We start from the raw sequence: 15,042 nt of genomic DNA, 5'->3' as shown, positions 1-15,042 counted from the left end.
TCCAGAATACACTGAACTGTACAATGGCCACATAGAGAGAGCGACACTGATTCAATTCTGGATATTTTTGTGAACTTGTTTTACAGCAAATTGCTTTCAAAGCAGCCTTTTTAAAATATTATTATGGAATAATTGCTGGTAGCATACTCTTTCTTTTGAGGTGGATTGTGCACTATGTTATTATTTCTTTACATGTCAGAAGTTTGATCAACTGAAAATTATATATACATGTAATACATTATGTAAGTGGCCACAATCTGATGAGAGGATTTTGCTAAAAGTAATTATCATACAGAGGACTTTATTGGTGAATAAAATGGAACTGAACAAATATAAGACTTTGTAACTATTTTATTGTAATTAAAAACAATAATGACAAATTACAACTGACACAAACTGATGTTACTTTAACCAATCAATTATAAATGTATCTGAAATAAGTAAATACTAAAGTGGAAAATAATAATGTTACAGTAGTGGGCATATAGTACTGTATGGGACTGGGACAAGCATACACGTGCAACCTCCCCTGCTCCATCTGGAGTATTCTTCCTCTCGTCATTCATGTTCTTCTACTAGTTGTTAATACTGACTGCAAAAACACCAACTAATACAATGTCTTGCCAAAAGACTCAAGCAATGTGGTAAACACTTCTTGCAATTCCTTTCCCCTTTTCAATGTTTATTTTTATTTTTTATTTTTTACACTCCCGTGAACAATTTTGTTGAATGTATTTAGTATTAAGTTTTTATATTTACTAGAATTTTTACCGCCTTTTTATTGTCTTTATTCCATCAATATTTTTATTATCGAAATTGCATGTTGTTGTTATTGTATAATGGAATCCATGTTACTGTTATCAGTCCCTCTTCATGCTGAATGTTTTTCCCCACTTTTAATGTTTAGCAAGATTTTTTGTTTTTTTCACACTTCTATGACATAAATTGTTTTGAGGCATTTTAGTCTGTATTTTAGTGTTTTATATATATATATATATATATATTTAAAATATTTAAATTTTTACCATATTTAATCGTACTTTCATGTTTATAATTGCCTTTAAGTAAGATCCCAATTGAAATAAGTTTTACTTGTTAAAGAAACTTTCATGGGCCATCCTTACTGTACATCATCTTTTGTCGTTATCTGTCCTGCCCTTTGCGAATTTTATCTGTTTTGTAAAATATTGATGATGTGATGTGAACTATATGAATCTACCACAGTCATTCAGATTAGCCTTAACTGCTGTACCATGCCAAATTACAACAAAGATACTACTACTATTTTTAGTGTCAAATTAATTATTAAACTGAATTCCTGGTGATCCTTATTGAAAACACAATATAACTATACAAGACAAAAAACTCTACTTCTATTAAATAATTTCCTACAAAAGGCTATCATATGATTTATACACAATTTTTGAAGGAGAATACTGAGAATTTGAGAACAGCTGAGGCATTCAGAACAAAAAGATCAGATTGAAAATAATCAATATGCCTCACAGAAACAAAGGAAATGAGAGCAAAGCAAAAATGCATGTATATCTAGTTGATATGCACGTTAAATAATGTTCAAAACCCAAGTTTAATAGTAGCAACTGCACATAGTACACCTACACTGCAGCTTGGATAAAGAAGAAAAAATCCAATATGGCTGCCAAATCATGGCAAAAAAAATGTATTTTTCTTGTTTTTATTTCAAAGATGATGGGAAAATGTAACTACTTCTAGACTGCATCTTCATTATTGAATACAGATAAGACAAATGCAACTAACCTTATACCTAATATTCACATAGAATCATGAATTAATTTGTTGCGATACGTTGTGATTAGCTCTGTCGTCTGCTAGCGTATAATGGCGACTATCCTACAAGGTCATAAACCTAACATCTAAATGTATGTGAACCATCTACCACATCGTGAGCATTTTAGACTAATACACAAACAGGTCAGGGGTTAAAAGTAATGATCAAAATAAATAATACCTTGTTAGAAATGTATTCTTCTAATACTACTTACTGTATACTTACGAAGATGAATATTAGCAATGGCGATACCCCAGGCCAGCTGGAATGAATGTGACTGTGGTGTATTTTCCTATGCTTACGGCTGAGTAATTGATCAAGCGTCTTTTGTGTTAGCCTATACCCACAAAACAATGCCTGCAAACATCATGAGGGTCAAAGGTCAGAATGAACAAAGACTCTCCTCCTCCACTAATTTTTTGCTAGCTCATCACCAAACTCTAGACTGAGAGAGCATTAACAACACTGCCCCGGGAAGACTGACGAGATAGCTGGCTGGCTGGCCTGGAACGTTCTCATGAATATCCAGCTGCTAATTTGCATAATTTCAAGGCTGTTTTTAAGATGGCTGATTGCGCTATCGAATATGAAGCAGGTTCTATTGTGCAAAATCAACTGTTTTATACTACAGATATAACCATCACCATGTGAATTAACTGTAGAAGGAAAGATTGCATTGGATATTTTCTTAAAGATTGTGAGAAATATATAAACTGTGATCTATACTGTTTTTTAATCATCTTTAGCTGAAGAGGAACAAAGGAATGGTTTACATAACATGTTCAAATTTGCTGACGTAAAAGAGAACCAATATTAACGGTGTGCTTACACTAGACAAAGTGCTTTTACCTATTGTTATCACAATAGAAAATTTCTTTGCATTTGGAAGAATATTAAAATATATTGTAGTATTTATAACCATAATTATAATCATTCTCTTTTTATTTTTTGAATACAAAAAGCATTAATTTTAAGTCATTCCTTCAGATTTAATAAACCTACCATGTATGTGGAAATTAATAAACCATTTATTAATAAATAATACTTAAAAAATGTAAAATGAACATTGAATTTTATGTCAATTTAGGGTGGAAAATTAAATTAAAGCCTCAATTAAAATAAATTAATAATATAGTTGTTTACCAATATGAAATAGAATTCTCTATCAAATTATTAACCCTATATTTGTTTTATTTAATGCCAAATAAAGTGCTTTCTGCTGAAAAAATTCTAGGTGATACAGGTAATGACATGAACTTTTTTAATAATCCTACTACTGTAGTTAAGCATTTTACAAAATAATTCCATAGCACTTTGGTTACCTACTGTACTGGGATTTACTGTGACATAATAATGTTACATGTACATTATTTAACACATAATGCCAGCGCTTCTAACATCATCATTAGTATTGTACAGTACGCCATTTTGCCACAACACCACATGTACTGTATACAGTATAATAGAATAACTAAGCAATAGGTATAATATCTCATATAATATCACACTTGGACTACAGGTACATGCTGAAGTAGCCTAGGCACATGACCTGCAGGTACCTGGAGAGAGCCTACACAATGATAAAGACATGAATCGCTGCAATCTACAATCACACTTGACTAAAAAACTGTGCACATGGATAGTAGAGCCTAGCTTATAATAAATTTCATGCTCTTGTTCTTTCATTCGTCCATAATTATATAGAAAGTAGGTCTTCTACTGACCTCTCATTGGTTGCAACTTAAAACAAGGATTGCAGGGAAGCTCATGAGCAGATCTACCAAGGCATCAGTAACCAATATGATCTACTTTTACATTTGTCAGCACCTGTGCTGCCTTCACTCTAGGGTACTGAAATATGCTTTTATAGCTTCGCATTTAGCAGACACGCATACAAAATTTCAATATATATATTAACGTGAGCATGCATATTAAAATTGAGTTGCATGCAAAAAGACGTTCTGTGACAATTTTTGGAGGATAGTGACACAAGAAGTACAAAAACAGTGTTTCAAGGTTAGTCAAACACTATAGTCTATATATAATACAATATGTAGATTACCATTAATAAACACTTAGCATGACTATGTCAATTCCCAGGGGCTATAAGAACTTATGAATATTCATTGCACCAGGGTTGTTGTGGAAACCCTGGACTTGAAGGTTCACTGGTTGCAATATTTATCTTTTTAATTTTTTAATTCCTGGAGATCAAACTTGAAATCCAAACTGTTGGCCATTTTATATCGGGTCAAAAAATAGGGGTCCCTATTTACCAATTTTAAGGCAATAATTTTTTTTACCTTGTTTCGCATTTTATTTTTTTAAAGATCATCAGGAGAGGGGGAAAAAAATTGTCTTCTTATTAAATAGCAAAGGGTTTTATAAAAACATCCAGATGGAGGAGAAAATACATTTTAATAAAATTTTATTGTTGAATGTTAACAATGTAGTAATGTGATGGTACATGCTTTAAATCTATATAATTAGGAAGAAATATATCTTGGACTACATGCGGGCATAATAAAATTAAAGATGAAATTATTTTTTTCTGAAATTATAATTTTTTGTGGTGGCGTGTGTGATAATAGGACAAACATAAAATTTTATGGGTACTAGCATGTTACTGTTGAGGTAACTTGCGATGACAGCGACTTGCGATGGACTGGCATCCCATTAAGAACATAAAATTCTCATCCGTATCAAAAACTGGGTATGAGCTCCAGCCCTACAGTATGATGAGCCAAGTGGCTTGGTAAGGATTTCAGTGGCGGATCAAGGAATTCAAAATAGACGGGGCGCAGGGAGGGACTTTCACAGACAGAGGGTCCACCCACCTCTGGATTTTAGCCTATTATATTAAGACATTACTGGCTGCATTCAGTTGTTGAAATTATACCCTGAGCTCACACAGACAAAGGGATAGCACCTGAATCCATACCTTGCCCGAAGTCGGCCTGTTGTTTTGTCAAAATTATTATTCAAACAATTATTTTGACAAATTATTGGTGGGCCTACAGGAGGGGTGACCCATCCACTAAAATTGTTGGTCTACCACCAGTTTTGCCAAGAGAGCTTTAGCTGCTTTCAATAACCTAACTCTGACTATACTTTCTCTGGCCCATTAGCCTATATAAGACAAGCTATACTGGTACTCACGATGTTGCGATTAGACTTTCGCACAAGAACTCGTAGTATATAGTTGCTTGGTGGTAATTGGACAATTCAGTTTTGAGTACAGTACAGCGTATGCATGCTATTAATAGGGCAAACAAACCAGAGCTAAGTACACAGTGAAGCTAATACACTTTTTACACTGCCAAGGTGAAAATAAGCCCGTGTTAATTCCATAATAATGCCGGATGCATTTCCATTTACATTGAACTAAAAAGACTGGGTTGATCCAGAGTTGCTCCCATTTTACACCGGCAATGAAATGCAGGTTTAAATACCGCCCTCAATTTTTGTTGCGATGGTGATCATCACTTCGCTCGAGTTCCTCGTCGTGACGAAGCAGATTTTGTTTAAATTATGCGAATTAAATCAGCAGTTTTGGTATAAAGTCTATACGGGAGCACAGAAGGTTTAATTTAAAAAGTGCCTTGGCCTAGCCCATTGCTAGCAAAAATAGGCATAGCTGACCACGGCTGCGGTAGGTGCCAGATAAGACCTAACCCTGGAATCAAATTCAGTGTTGTTTACACTGGCGACTCCGGGATGTACCCAGGTTGTCCAATGCTGAATGTGTCCCGCACATCGAACCTAGGATGTTTGGCAACCGGGTTGGTATTTTTTGCAGTTTACACTAACCACAACTCTGGAGTTTCTAGCAAGAGTATTTGTAAAATCCTGGGTTGTGTATTAAAAGGGGTTAAAGGGGTATACCATGTGTCATGACAGGCTGGGAAAAAACCCATCAAAATTCAGGGGTTCCAAGTTTGAAGATACCACTTCCGGGAGATTTAACTTTCTTAAAATTAATAATAGCTCCCATTTCTATGAAATTATAGTTGCCTACAGCGTCTGCTGGAATCCATCTTTCCCTGTAGTAAAATAGCATGTATACTGCCCTCTATAGTGCTAATAAAATATTAACCTTGCTGATTAGTGGTCCACTATTGTAACTTGTATTTCAGCCATAATAAACGCAGCATGCCTTCAATTGAAAAGTACCTCTGGTTCATGATAGTACTTTTTGTGATAGGATTAAATGGTATTTTGCATAATTTTCCAGGTCTGAACTCCATTATTTCCAGGTTTCTATGACAGAGACCTGGGGCTGTATTGTTCATTGAAGTTAATATCCAATATTGACTGAATATAATAGAGTATATAGAATCAATGAATCATCTGTAAATAAACATTATAACACATTTTATTGAGCTTTTATTTACTGTTGTAGATTTTGGACCAGCAAACAGGATTGTATCCACTTGTATGAAAACAAAACATTAAATGGATTTTTAACAATATACAGTATGTTCCAATAAGTGGCACAATTCTTGTAATGAAACCATGCTGTGTTTCATCTTTATGACAATAATGTGTACAGATCAGATCTTAACAAATTCTGCCCTCTATGTCTGAATTAAAAATGCTATTCTTGCCAAGTAGCAGCTCCAAAGGTTAGTTAACAGTTTATCAGATTCCATTTGCAAGTCAGTGTCAACAGGAATTTTGGAGAGATGGTTAAGACTTCATTTATACAAATTAATCGGTACTTAAATTACAGTTTTAGAAGGATGCAAGTACACAAACCAACATCAGATACAACAGAAAAAATATCGAGAAGAGGTGCATGCATACAGTACAAACCCCCAGGAAGCAGTGCATCCAAGCCATTATAAGTATAAAATTTGCTACTAACGCCCTCTAGTATTTGACTGACAAGGACTTTTAGCATTTTCAAGCATGCTGCGGCGAATTGCTTTTCTGAATCATCTAGCTAAAATATGATTGGTCAGCAATGAAAACCAACCAAGCGTAAATTCTTAGCAACTGAGATACACTGTGCGATGCGATAGGCCTAATTAAGGTTTATATGTATACATTAAGGATAGCTCAAATAATGCTAAATAAAACCGAGAAAATACACAGTTAAAACATTTCCTTTGAGAACTAGATACTGGGTATTGTATGCAGTGCATACCTCGATTATCTTGACATTCCGCCAACTGTTAAAATTTAATTTTTACACTACCAGACAGTTGTTGATTAAAAATACATACTGAAATATGTACAACTTTATAGGATGGATTGAATTCACCTGTCAGATTGCAACTACTTTGAGGTGGGAACAGCTGTATATATGGATGTCAACAACTTGTACTCTATTATTTAAAAAAAACCAAAAAAAAAACAAAAACAAAAGCATAATCACACAAGAACCAACATCCTTTTTTGGTTAGGAGTTAAAAACCAAACAGAATATAAATTGACCTATGGGAAAAAAGTGATTCATCATTATATAGTGCTATACTCTAGATTATTCTTTACTGACTCTTACTCATTCTGTGTCACACCAGACTTTTTGGACAATTTCTGGCACAGATCCAAATAATTGCATCATTGAAAAACTGGGTAGCTTTTGAGTCACCAATAATGAGTCACTGGTATAGATACCATAGTACATTTTGGAGTTCTTTTTTGCCTATATACCTGTCTACAATATAAGAGTATTTCTAAACTCATAGAGTAAGTGGTTCTATATCAGTCTAAAAGTTTGCAAAACACAGTTCTACAGTAGTCTATGGCCTAGTTCAGACTAGATGGATAAACCCGGCTAAACTCACCGGGTTTATCCACCTGCCAGTCTGAACTAGGTGGCTTATCTCAAGCCAGGCTGTGTTCCTATAGTAACTAGGCCTGGCATGCCACCGTGTTTAACTTTCCTAAGTCAGGCTTTAATCGTTTGGGGGGGGGGGTCTTGCATTGACTATGACCAATCTGCATTCAATTACGTACGCTGTGAGCGAGCATACGTTTCGCGAGCAATGTTTTGAAACACGTTTCCTGGTCATGGTTCGTTATTATGCAAATGCTTGCACCTCCTAGCTAATCCTGCTAGTCTGAACACCCGGCAAAGTTAAGCCGGGCTTAACTCAAGCCTGGCTTATATCCAAGTCTGAACGTAACCTATGAATACCTGAAGTAATGTCTCCAGGTGCATACTGATAGCCTCATGATTTTCTACATTTGATGATATCATCCGGACTCCATTCCTTATTAAGAATCTAAGTACTGGGTAGAAAGCAGCGGCCAAAACTAACAGTAGACATACTGCATTGTCCGGTAAAAATTAGGTTTGACCCCGGAAACTTGCAATAGAAGCGTTTTTAATTTTTTCTTGTTCAGGGTATCACTCTGAGTACCAAATTCAAAATAGGACAAAATTGACCACCCAAAAGTGAAAATTATTAAGTTAATCCAGCTACCACTTGTTGCCGTCATTGAGAGGATGTATGAACAAACCAAATGCACCATGGTGGTAAATAGTAAGTTCACTGCATGCTGTGAAGTTTTAGTGTGTGTACAGCAGGGATGCATTCTATAACGCCATGCTTCTTTCTTCTTCCTATAACGTCATGCTTCTCTTCTCAACCTGTTCCTAGAGTTTGTAATGAAGGATCCCAAAGCTAGGCTCAGGAATACAAATGGGTGGTATGTGCATAAATAATACCTATCAGATGCCGACAACACAACCCTTATGGAACTCATCTTTGAGAAGCTTTAAATATCCATGGACGAGCTGGAGAAAGCCCAGCAAATGGAGAATAAAAACAACCTTACTAAATGCAAGATTATGACTGACGACCCAAAAGATAACACCCTTTTAAACCAAATTCCTATTGATAAAGACAACAGTTTATATTACTTGGTATACCATCAATAGCCGAAGACGTCAAGTGTCAAACCAGAACATAGCCTGGGATATTGGTAGACTAAAGACGACTATCTGGTCCAATCACATCACAAGGTCACTCAAAATCTGAACACCAGTCCCAACTCCCATCACTACAGTATCTACATTATGGACACTGCGGAAGTAAAAACGGCGAAAGCTTGAAGTCTTCGAGATGAGATGGCTACGGGCGATCCTGAGAGTTACCTTATTAGATAAAATTAAAAATGAAGAAATCAGATAGACTCCTTATCACAATTACAGTACCAGTTAGTTGGCAAAGTACAGACTACCACAGCAAGCTACTGGCATGATTTCAGTTCACCAAGAAGCCACAAACAAAATGGAAGGACCAAATACTGTAACTATGGGCACTGACATGACATTTCAGAAAGTTGAAATGCAAGCACAGAACAGATGTGAATGGTGCTTTTAAAGTTATTGAATCATAAACACATTTTTTTTTTGAATTCTCAACTTAAGAATTTGCAAGAAAAGTTGGGAAAGAACAGGTAAAAACTGTTGTACTTAAAATCTTACTATAGTAGTGTGTTCAGATGGAGGGGTATGTAATTGGGAGAAGTCACTGTAAACTTCTGTACATACCATAATCACAACTTTACTGTCCTTCAGAGGAAATATATATTCTGAATTCAATAGAATATTTAAGAATTGTTTTCCTTTGGCTAATCTGCAGAGTGCTTCAAAAAAAGGTAACAAATCCCTCCCCTAAAATTACCAACCAATCACCCTCATTTTCGTACTTTCTTTAGTTTTCGAATCCATTATTTGCAACTCCCCTTTTCCTTCCTTGAATCTCATTAACATTTTTCTGATATACCAATTATGGTTTTCATCATGCAAGATCTACTGGCGATCTGCTTTCCTGTGTTACCCACCTTTGGTCCCCTGCACTTGAACGATTTGGTGAAAGCCGAGTCATATCACTTGACATTTATTTCCAAGGCTTCCGACCGTGTTTGGCATTAAGACCTGATTGCTAAACTTCCCTCTTTTGGTCTCTCCCCCCTCCCCTTTTGTCTTAATAATTGGATCTCAGACTTTCTCCAAGGGTGACCTATTGGTGTCGGGATTGTGGCTACTGTACCTATCCCACTGCTATCAATATGCTGGTGTCTACAGCGATCTGTTTTGTCCTGGTTACCTGCTCTATTCATTCATTTGTTGATTACGCCTACTGTACTTACAAAAAGTTCATCTCACAGCTTTCAGGCTCAAGCTTATTCCTCGTAAATCAATATCAAGCAGATATGAATGGTACGAACAGAGATGAAGGTACAAACAACATGACGGTATAAGATTTTGAAGAACACACCCTCTTCAACCACCCTTGCATGGGTCAACCCTTGCGAAAAATTTGTAAATTTTTTATTCAGTTATTAAATCATAAAACTTTTTTAGATGCACTCACTACCGTTGCATCTCTATACTTTGCTATGTCAGTCAGTCTGTCGGTTCCCATCAAAATTCACATTAAACTCATCTTAAATTCTGTGCTTGTTTGTTTATGCATCACTGAATTGGTAGTAGTGCAAGATTATTATTTTTCAATGAACCTATTATAATTGAAAAAAATATAGGCCATTAATTAATTCAAAAGTAGGACATTACACTATATTTCTGCCAGATTGGCAAACTGCCAAAATATTCACAAAGGCATGATTGTCAAGCGGTACTATGTTTACGGCGTAGGGTTCCTTCTTAAATAAAGTACAGTAGTGACAAATTACGAGGGGACAAAAAACATTTTACGTTTTATATTAATATTTCATGAATTATATTGTTATTGAAAGTTCAGCTAATTACAGAGAAAGGGAGAATGTAGACTGTACTATAAAGTGCTGTGTTTGGATTGTATATCCTTTACATCTTTTAAACAAAGAGATGCTAAAAGTGATCTCAATTTTCAATTAAATAAAACAGTAACAAAAACATTAACAGATCCTCCTGTGATGAGCATTGTTGTTTGTCTGTTGTTGTTGTTGCCTATTATAGAAAGCCAATTCAACCTAGACAGGGAAGTCTTACGTCTGAGCTGGCTCTCACAATAAAGATTACTTTCTGATGTTTAATTGTTATACTCAATTATATACCACGCTCAAGTACTGTAAAGGCTTATAGCTTCCTTATCCTGCTTGGATAAGGACTATTAGCATAGGCCCAGTGTACACAATTGGTTCATGTGCACTATAAAGAACCCAGTACATCTTTCGAAATGAGTACGGGGTTATCCCAGTGTACCGGTCCATACAGCCCCTGTTGTGGACAGACAGGAGAAGCTGCTACTGGCTTACCAGCAAGCTCAGACACAAAGGGACCCTTACCATCAGGGAAGAAGTTACTGAATGAGCCACTGTAGTCTACACTTTGAGCACTCTGATCTTCATGAAACGGCTTAAATGAGGTTATGTACAGTATGCACCATACAACTGAGGCCGGCACGATTTATCGTCAGGGACAGTCTTTAGGACGTCATGAGAATATTAAACATGTTTCAATATTCTACAAGGCTAACTGTAATTCTATAAGCGATGCTATACAACACAGCCGCCTGAGATGGTATGGGCATGTTGAAAGAATGAATGACGACAACTAGGTCAAGAAGTGCAGGGTGATGGAAATTGAGGGGTCCAAAGGGAGAGGAATGCCTAGGAAGACTTGGGAGCAAGTTGTGGCTAGTGATCTCCATAAGCTAAGGATAAGCCGTGCAACTGCACAGAATAGAAATGACTGGATGAAAGCTATCATGGTGAACAGTCCAACCCATGCTAGCATGGATTAATTACGGACTTTAAATTGATTGATTGATTTTTGATTGAAGTGCTACTGTCCATGACGCAGATCCTACTGCATCTGCGTTTAAACTCAAACAAATCAGACGTGTCAATGAAGTCTAAAAAATTTCTCAATTACTTTTAAAGCATCAATTCATAGCCCTGGAAATCAGCGTCAGCATTTGGCAATGCCGAGTGTTTGCCGCATGCTCGAAGCTCACCACGGAACTGATTAAACGAAGCCCTTTTGTTAGCACGATAAACTTTTTAACATACCACCATGAAGTAGCCGTAAACAAAAATCAAATCTTCCCAAACTAGTATGTTAAATGTTAAAATACATTAATAGCTTGACCAAATATTTGCAAAAACAAAGGAATTTCTACTCTTTTAAAAGCCATTACAGTATTGAACAACACATGATCGAATCCACAGCAAATCAACGCAGTTGGGGAATCCCTAAATTGGTTTGCATGTATTTTTGTACAGCTCAAGAAACTGAACCACGGAGGTTTGACGTTCGTTAATACTGTAGGTGTTTAATTATAATTTGGCTACAATACCATATAGTAGTATGTATTTTAATCATCAAATATATTTTTGAATCATCATGTTTTAATAGCTTTAAAAAAAAAATTGAAATGAGCTTGTTTCACTAGTATGCTTTAGTGTAGTTTATCGACAATTTTCCTTAAATTGAATCATCGTGTTTTAATAGCTTTAAAAAAAAAGTGAAATGAGCTTGTTTCACTAGTATAGTTTATCGACAATCTTCATTAATAATTCCACACTATACAGGGATATCCAGCGGTTACAGAAATGTGCATGACATGTGGGGATGAAGGGTAATAATAGTAAAAACTGTCAACACCACCTAAAATGATGTAACGCAAAGTCACAGATTTGATGGATGCCAAATTGGTCTGTATTCAATTGATCTTCAATCCAAAATGATTTTTAAGCTTCCCTATGATTCATAAAATCAGTCATAGTATGAATGATTTTATGTTTACATTGTGTGGCATGGTAAATGCACCAAGCAACATAATTACCATTCTGTGATGTGCCCAATAATAGGGCGCATTCGATTTCCACAACGACGCGACACTAGAATGGAATCACTCGTGCTTTCGCTAAGACAGGGAAATAGGAGAACTTATGCCCCGCCCCTCTATTTCTGCCAGGACAAGGAAATAGGAAAGCTTATGCCCCGCCCTCTACTTCTGCCAGGTCAGGAAAATAGAACTTATGCCCCACCCCTCTATTTGTACCAGGACAGGGAAATAGGAGAGCTTTATGCCCTGCCCCTGTACTTCTGCCAGGAGAGGGAAATATGAGAGCTTATGCCCCGTCACTATACACTACATATGTGCAAGAAATTTGAAAGCCTATGATTGTAACCATTCAATATTTTTTGTAGTTTGCCTTTCAGTTCAGAAGCCAAAGCATTTGAAAAATCAAATTCATACAGTATTTCTAAACGTTCACTCTCTGCAAAGTATGTTGTACTGCTGTGCGGCAAAGTCATGCATGCCCAATAAATGCCACATTCTACCATTGCCAAGTGAAAAGGTACTGTACACTTAGGCCGTTGTCATACTAAACAGAATGTGATGTGTTGTACTGTACTGTACGTTTTATAGGCCTACTAGTTTTAATGGCGTGGGGGATAAATCAAAAAGTAGCTCAATATCTGCGTATAAAATTGCTGGGAAAATAGGTGTGCAGAATCATTCTACATATTGAGAGATAGGCCACAACCTATTTATCGGGAAAAAATTGGACAATGGCCCTTATTATGCGCATACAGATTTCTTCTAGGCCTAATTTTTGCACAGAGGATATATAGTTATACCCTGTGTAGGCCTTATTTTACAGTCTTGGGGTGGCACAGATAGTTGCATATTCTGAAGTTTACCAGTGCATGTAAGCAATACAAAATGCACACTCAATAATTAACATTTGAATTGATGATTATGAATGCAGCATAGGGCCTAGGTTATAATAATAATGGCAACAATAATAATTTATCTATTGTCGATAAACTACCATACCAATATGGAATAAACTTTTATAGAGTGAAAAATATTACTCACCTTTTTCAGGCCTTCCAGAAATTGTCCGTTCCATTTGCTTGGAGCCTGTGTATGATTTTCACTTTCAGGCTCAGCTGCGGAGGCCATTATGACATGTCGTGTATAATCCTAGAACAATGCAATGCTCAAAATTGCAAGGTATTCTTCCTTAGACAACCATCATTTTTTCGAGTTCATTAAGTTCTTCAACTGCAGGCTGTAGGCCTAGCCTCCAACACATTTGACAGTGATCCAACCTTTCAATTTCAGTATGTATTTATTAGCAAAAATTGTAATTATGCACCAACAATTACCTTTTGCACTGTAATTATAACTTTCCCTTATGAACACTTCACCATATATTATAACTATACAAAATGTCTTTCAATTCAATTTTTACTGCAAATGCCTGGTTGGCAGCCTCTTGGTTGGGCTGGGGAGGAATAAAGAATAGAATACAACTTGTTTTCCGAATCAAGTTAGCCTCTCTGTCTACCCTACGTCTAGGATTGTTCGGAACAAGGGTATCTCCGAAGTTTACATGATAATAGGCCTACCCAAATTGGTTTAGCCTATGCAATATCACTTTATATATTTTCTTTAATATCTTCTGATTGAATGTTGAGCCCATAGGCCTAGCCTATATTATGTATCGCAAAAATGAAACACCGCAAGCCAAAGACTCAGCCCTTCCTATCTCTGTGCACACCACCACCACCACCCAGATGAGTGGAGCCTGGCAGGTTCTTCGTATCGTAGCGAGATCAAAAGATTTATATAATATAGGAATGTGATCACCATACAACTCTATGAAAACGATTCAATAGGTTTAGACAACACCAGAAAATCTAACATTTAAGTGTCAAGATACATATCTGTGCCAGAATATTGCAATAATGTATTTAAATTCCACAGGCCTACTCTCTCAAACTGCGTACATACAGAAATTAAGGAAGCAAGATGGAGTAAAGTACCATCCCATGATGCAACTGGGAAGAGGGCGTATCATACTCGGGGGTTTTTTATTTTTATATACTAAACTGTAATCAGGCAGTTATGTTTTAATGTATTTAAATCCCGAAAAAAGCTCTCATAATTTAAAAACATTGAATTGTTCATTTAAAAGCTTCAAGAATATCATCGTCTTCCAATGAGACACACTTTAGCATTCGTTAATTTACAGATATTACTATGAAATTGCTTATCAATTTAAAACGTGTCTCTTTTTTAAGTGCAATTGATAAACAAATACGGTAGTATTTATGATGTCTGAAAGTACCTGGGAGAAAACATTCTATTTCTATATAGTTTTCACTTCAAATCAAACATTAAATTATATTTTTAAGGTTTATATTCTCAACACAGATTATTTGTGACACTGTTGCCCACAAGAAAACTTCCTGCTGGCAGAGTACAATTCAAGTAATTGTAACCGTGAGTGACCGTCTCAGATACTTTCTC

General features: G+C 36.0%; 1 protein-coding gene across 1 annotated transcript in view; it reads right to left on the bottom strand.

Annotated features, from left to right (window-relative positions):
- LOC117110377 (son of sevenless homolog 1-like) overlaps nt 1–14,546 on the bottom strand; it is a 57,028-nt gene extending 42,482 nt beyond the window's left edge. Inside the window, exon 1 of the mRNA XM_033253077.1 lies at nt 13,603–14,546. Within this exon, the coding sequence (XP_033108968.1) occupies nt 13,603–13,689 (87 nt within the window). The 5' untranslated portion in view covers nt 13,690–14,546. The remainder of the gene's footprint in view (nt 1–13,602) is intronic.
- Between the last annotated feature and the right edge of the window lie 496 nt (nt 14,547–15,042).

The sequence above is a fragment of the Anneissia japonica genome, unplaced genomic scaffold, assembly GCF_011630105.1.
Source record: "Anneissia japonica isolate Jap-2015-1 unplaced genomic scaffold, ASM1163010v1 scaffold1511_len2985839_cov193, whole genome shotgun sequence".
Classification (NCBI taxonomy): Eukaryota; Metazoa; Echinodermata; class Crinoidea; order Comatulida; family Comatulidae; genus Anneissia; species Anneissia japonica.
This window is presented reverse-complemented; position numbering and strand designations above follow the sequence as displayed.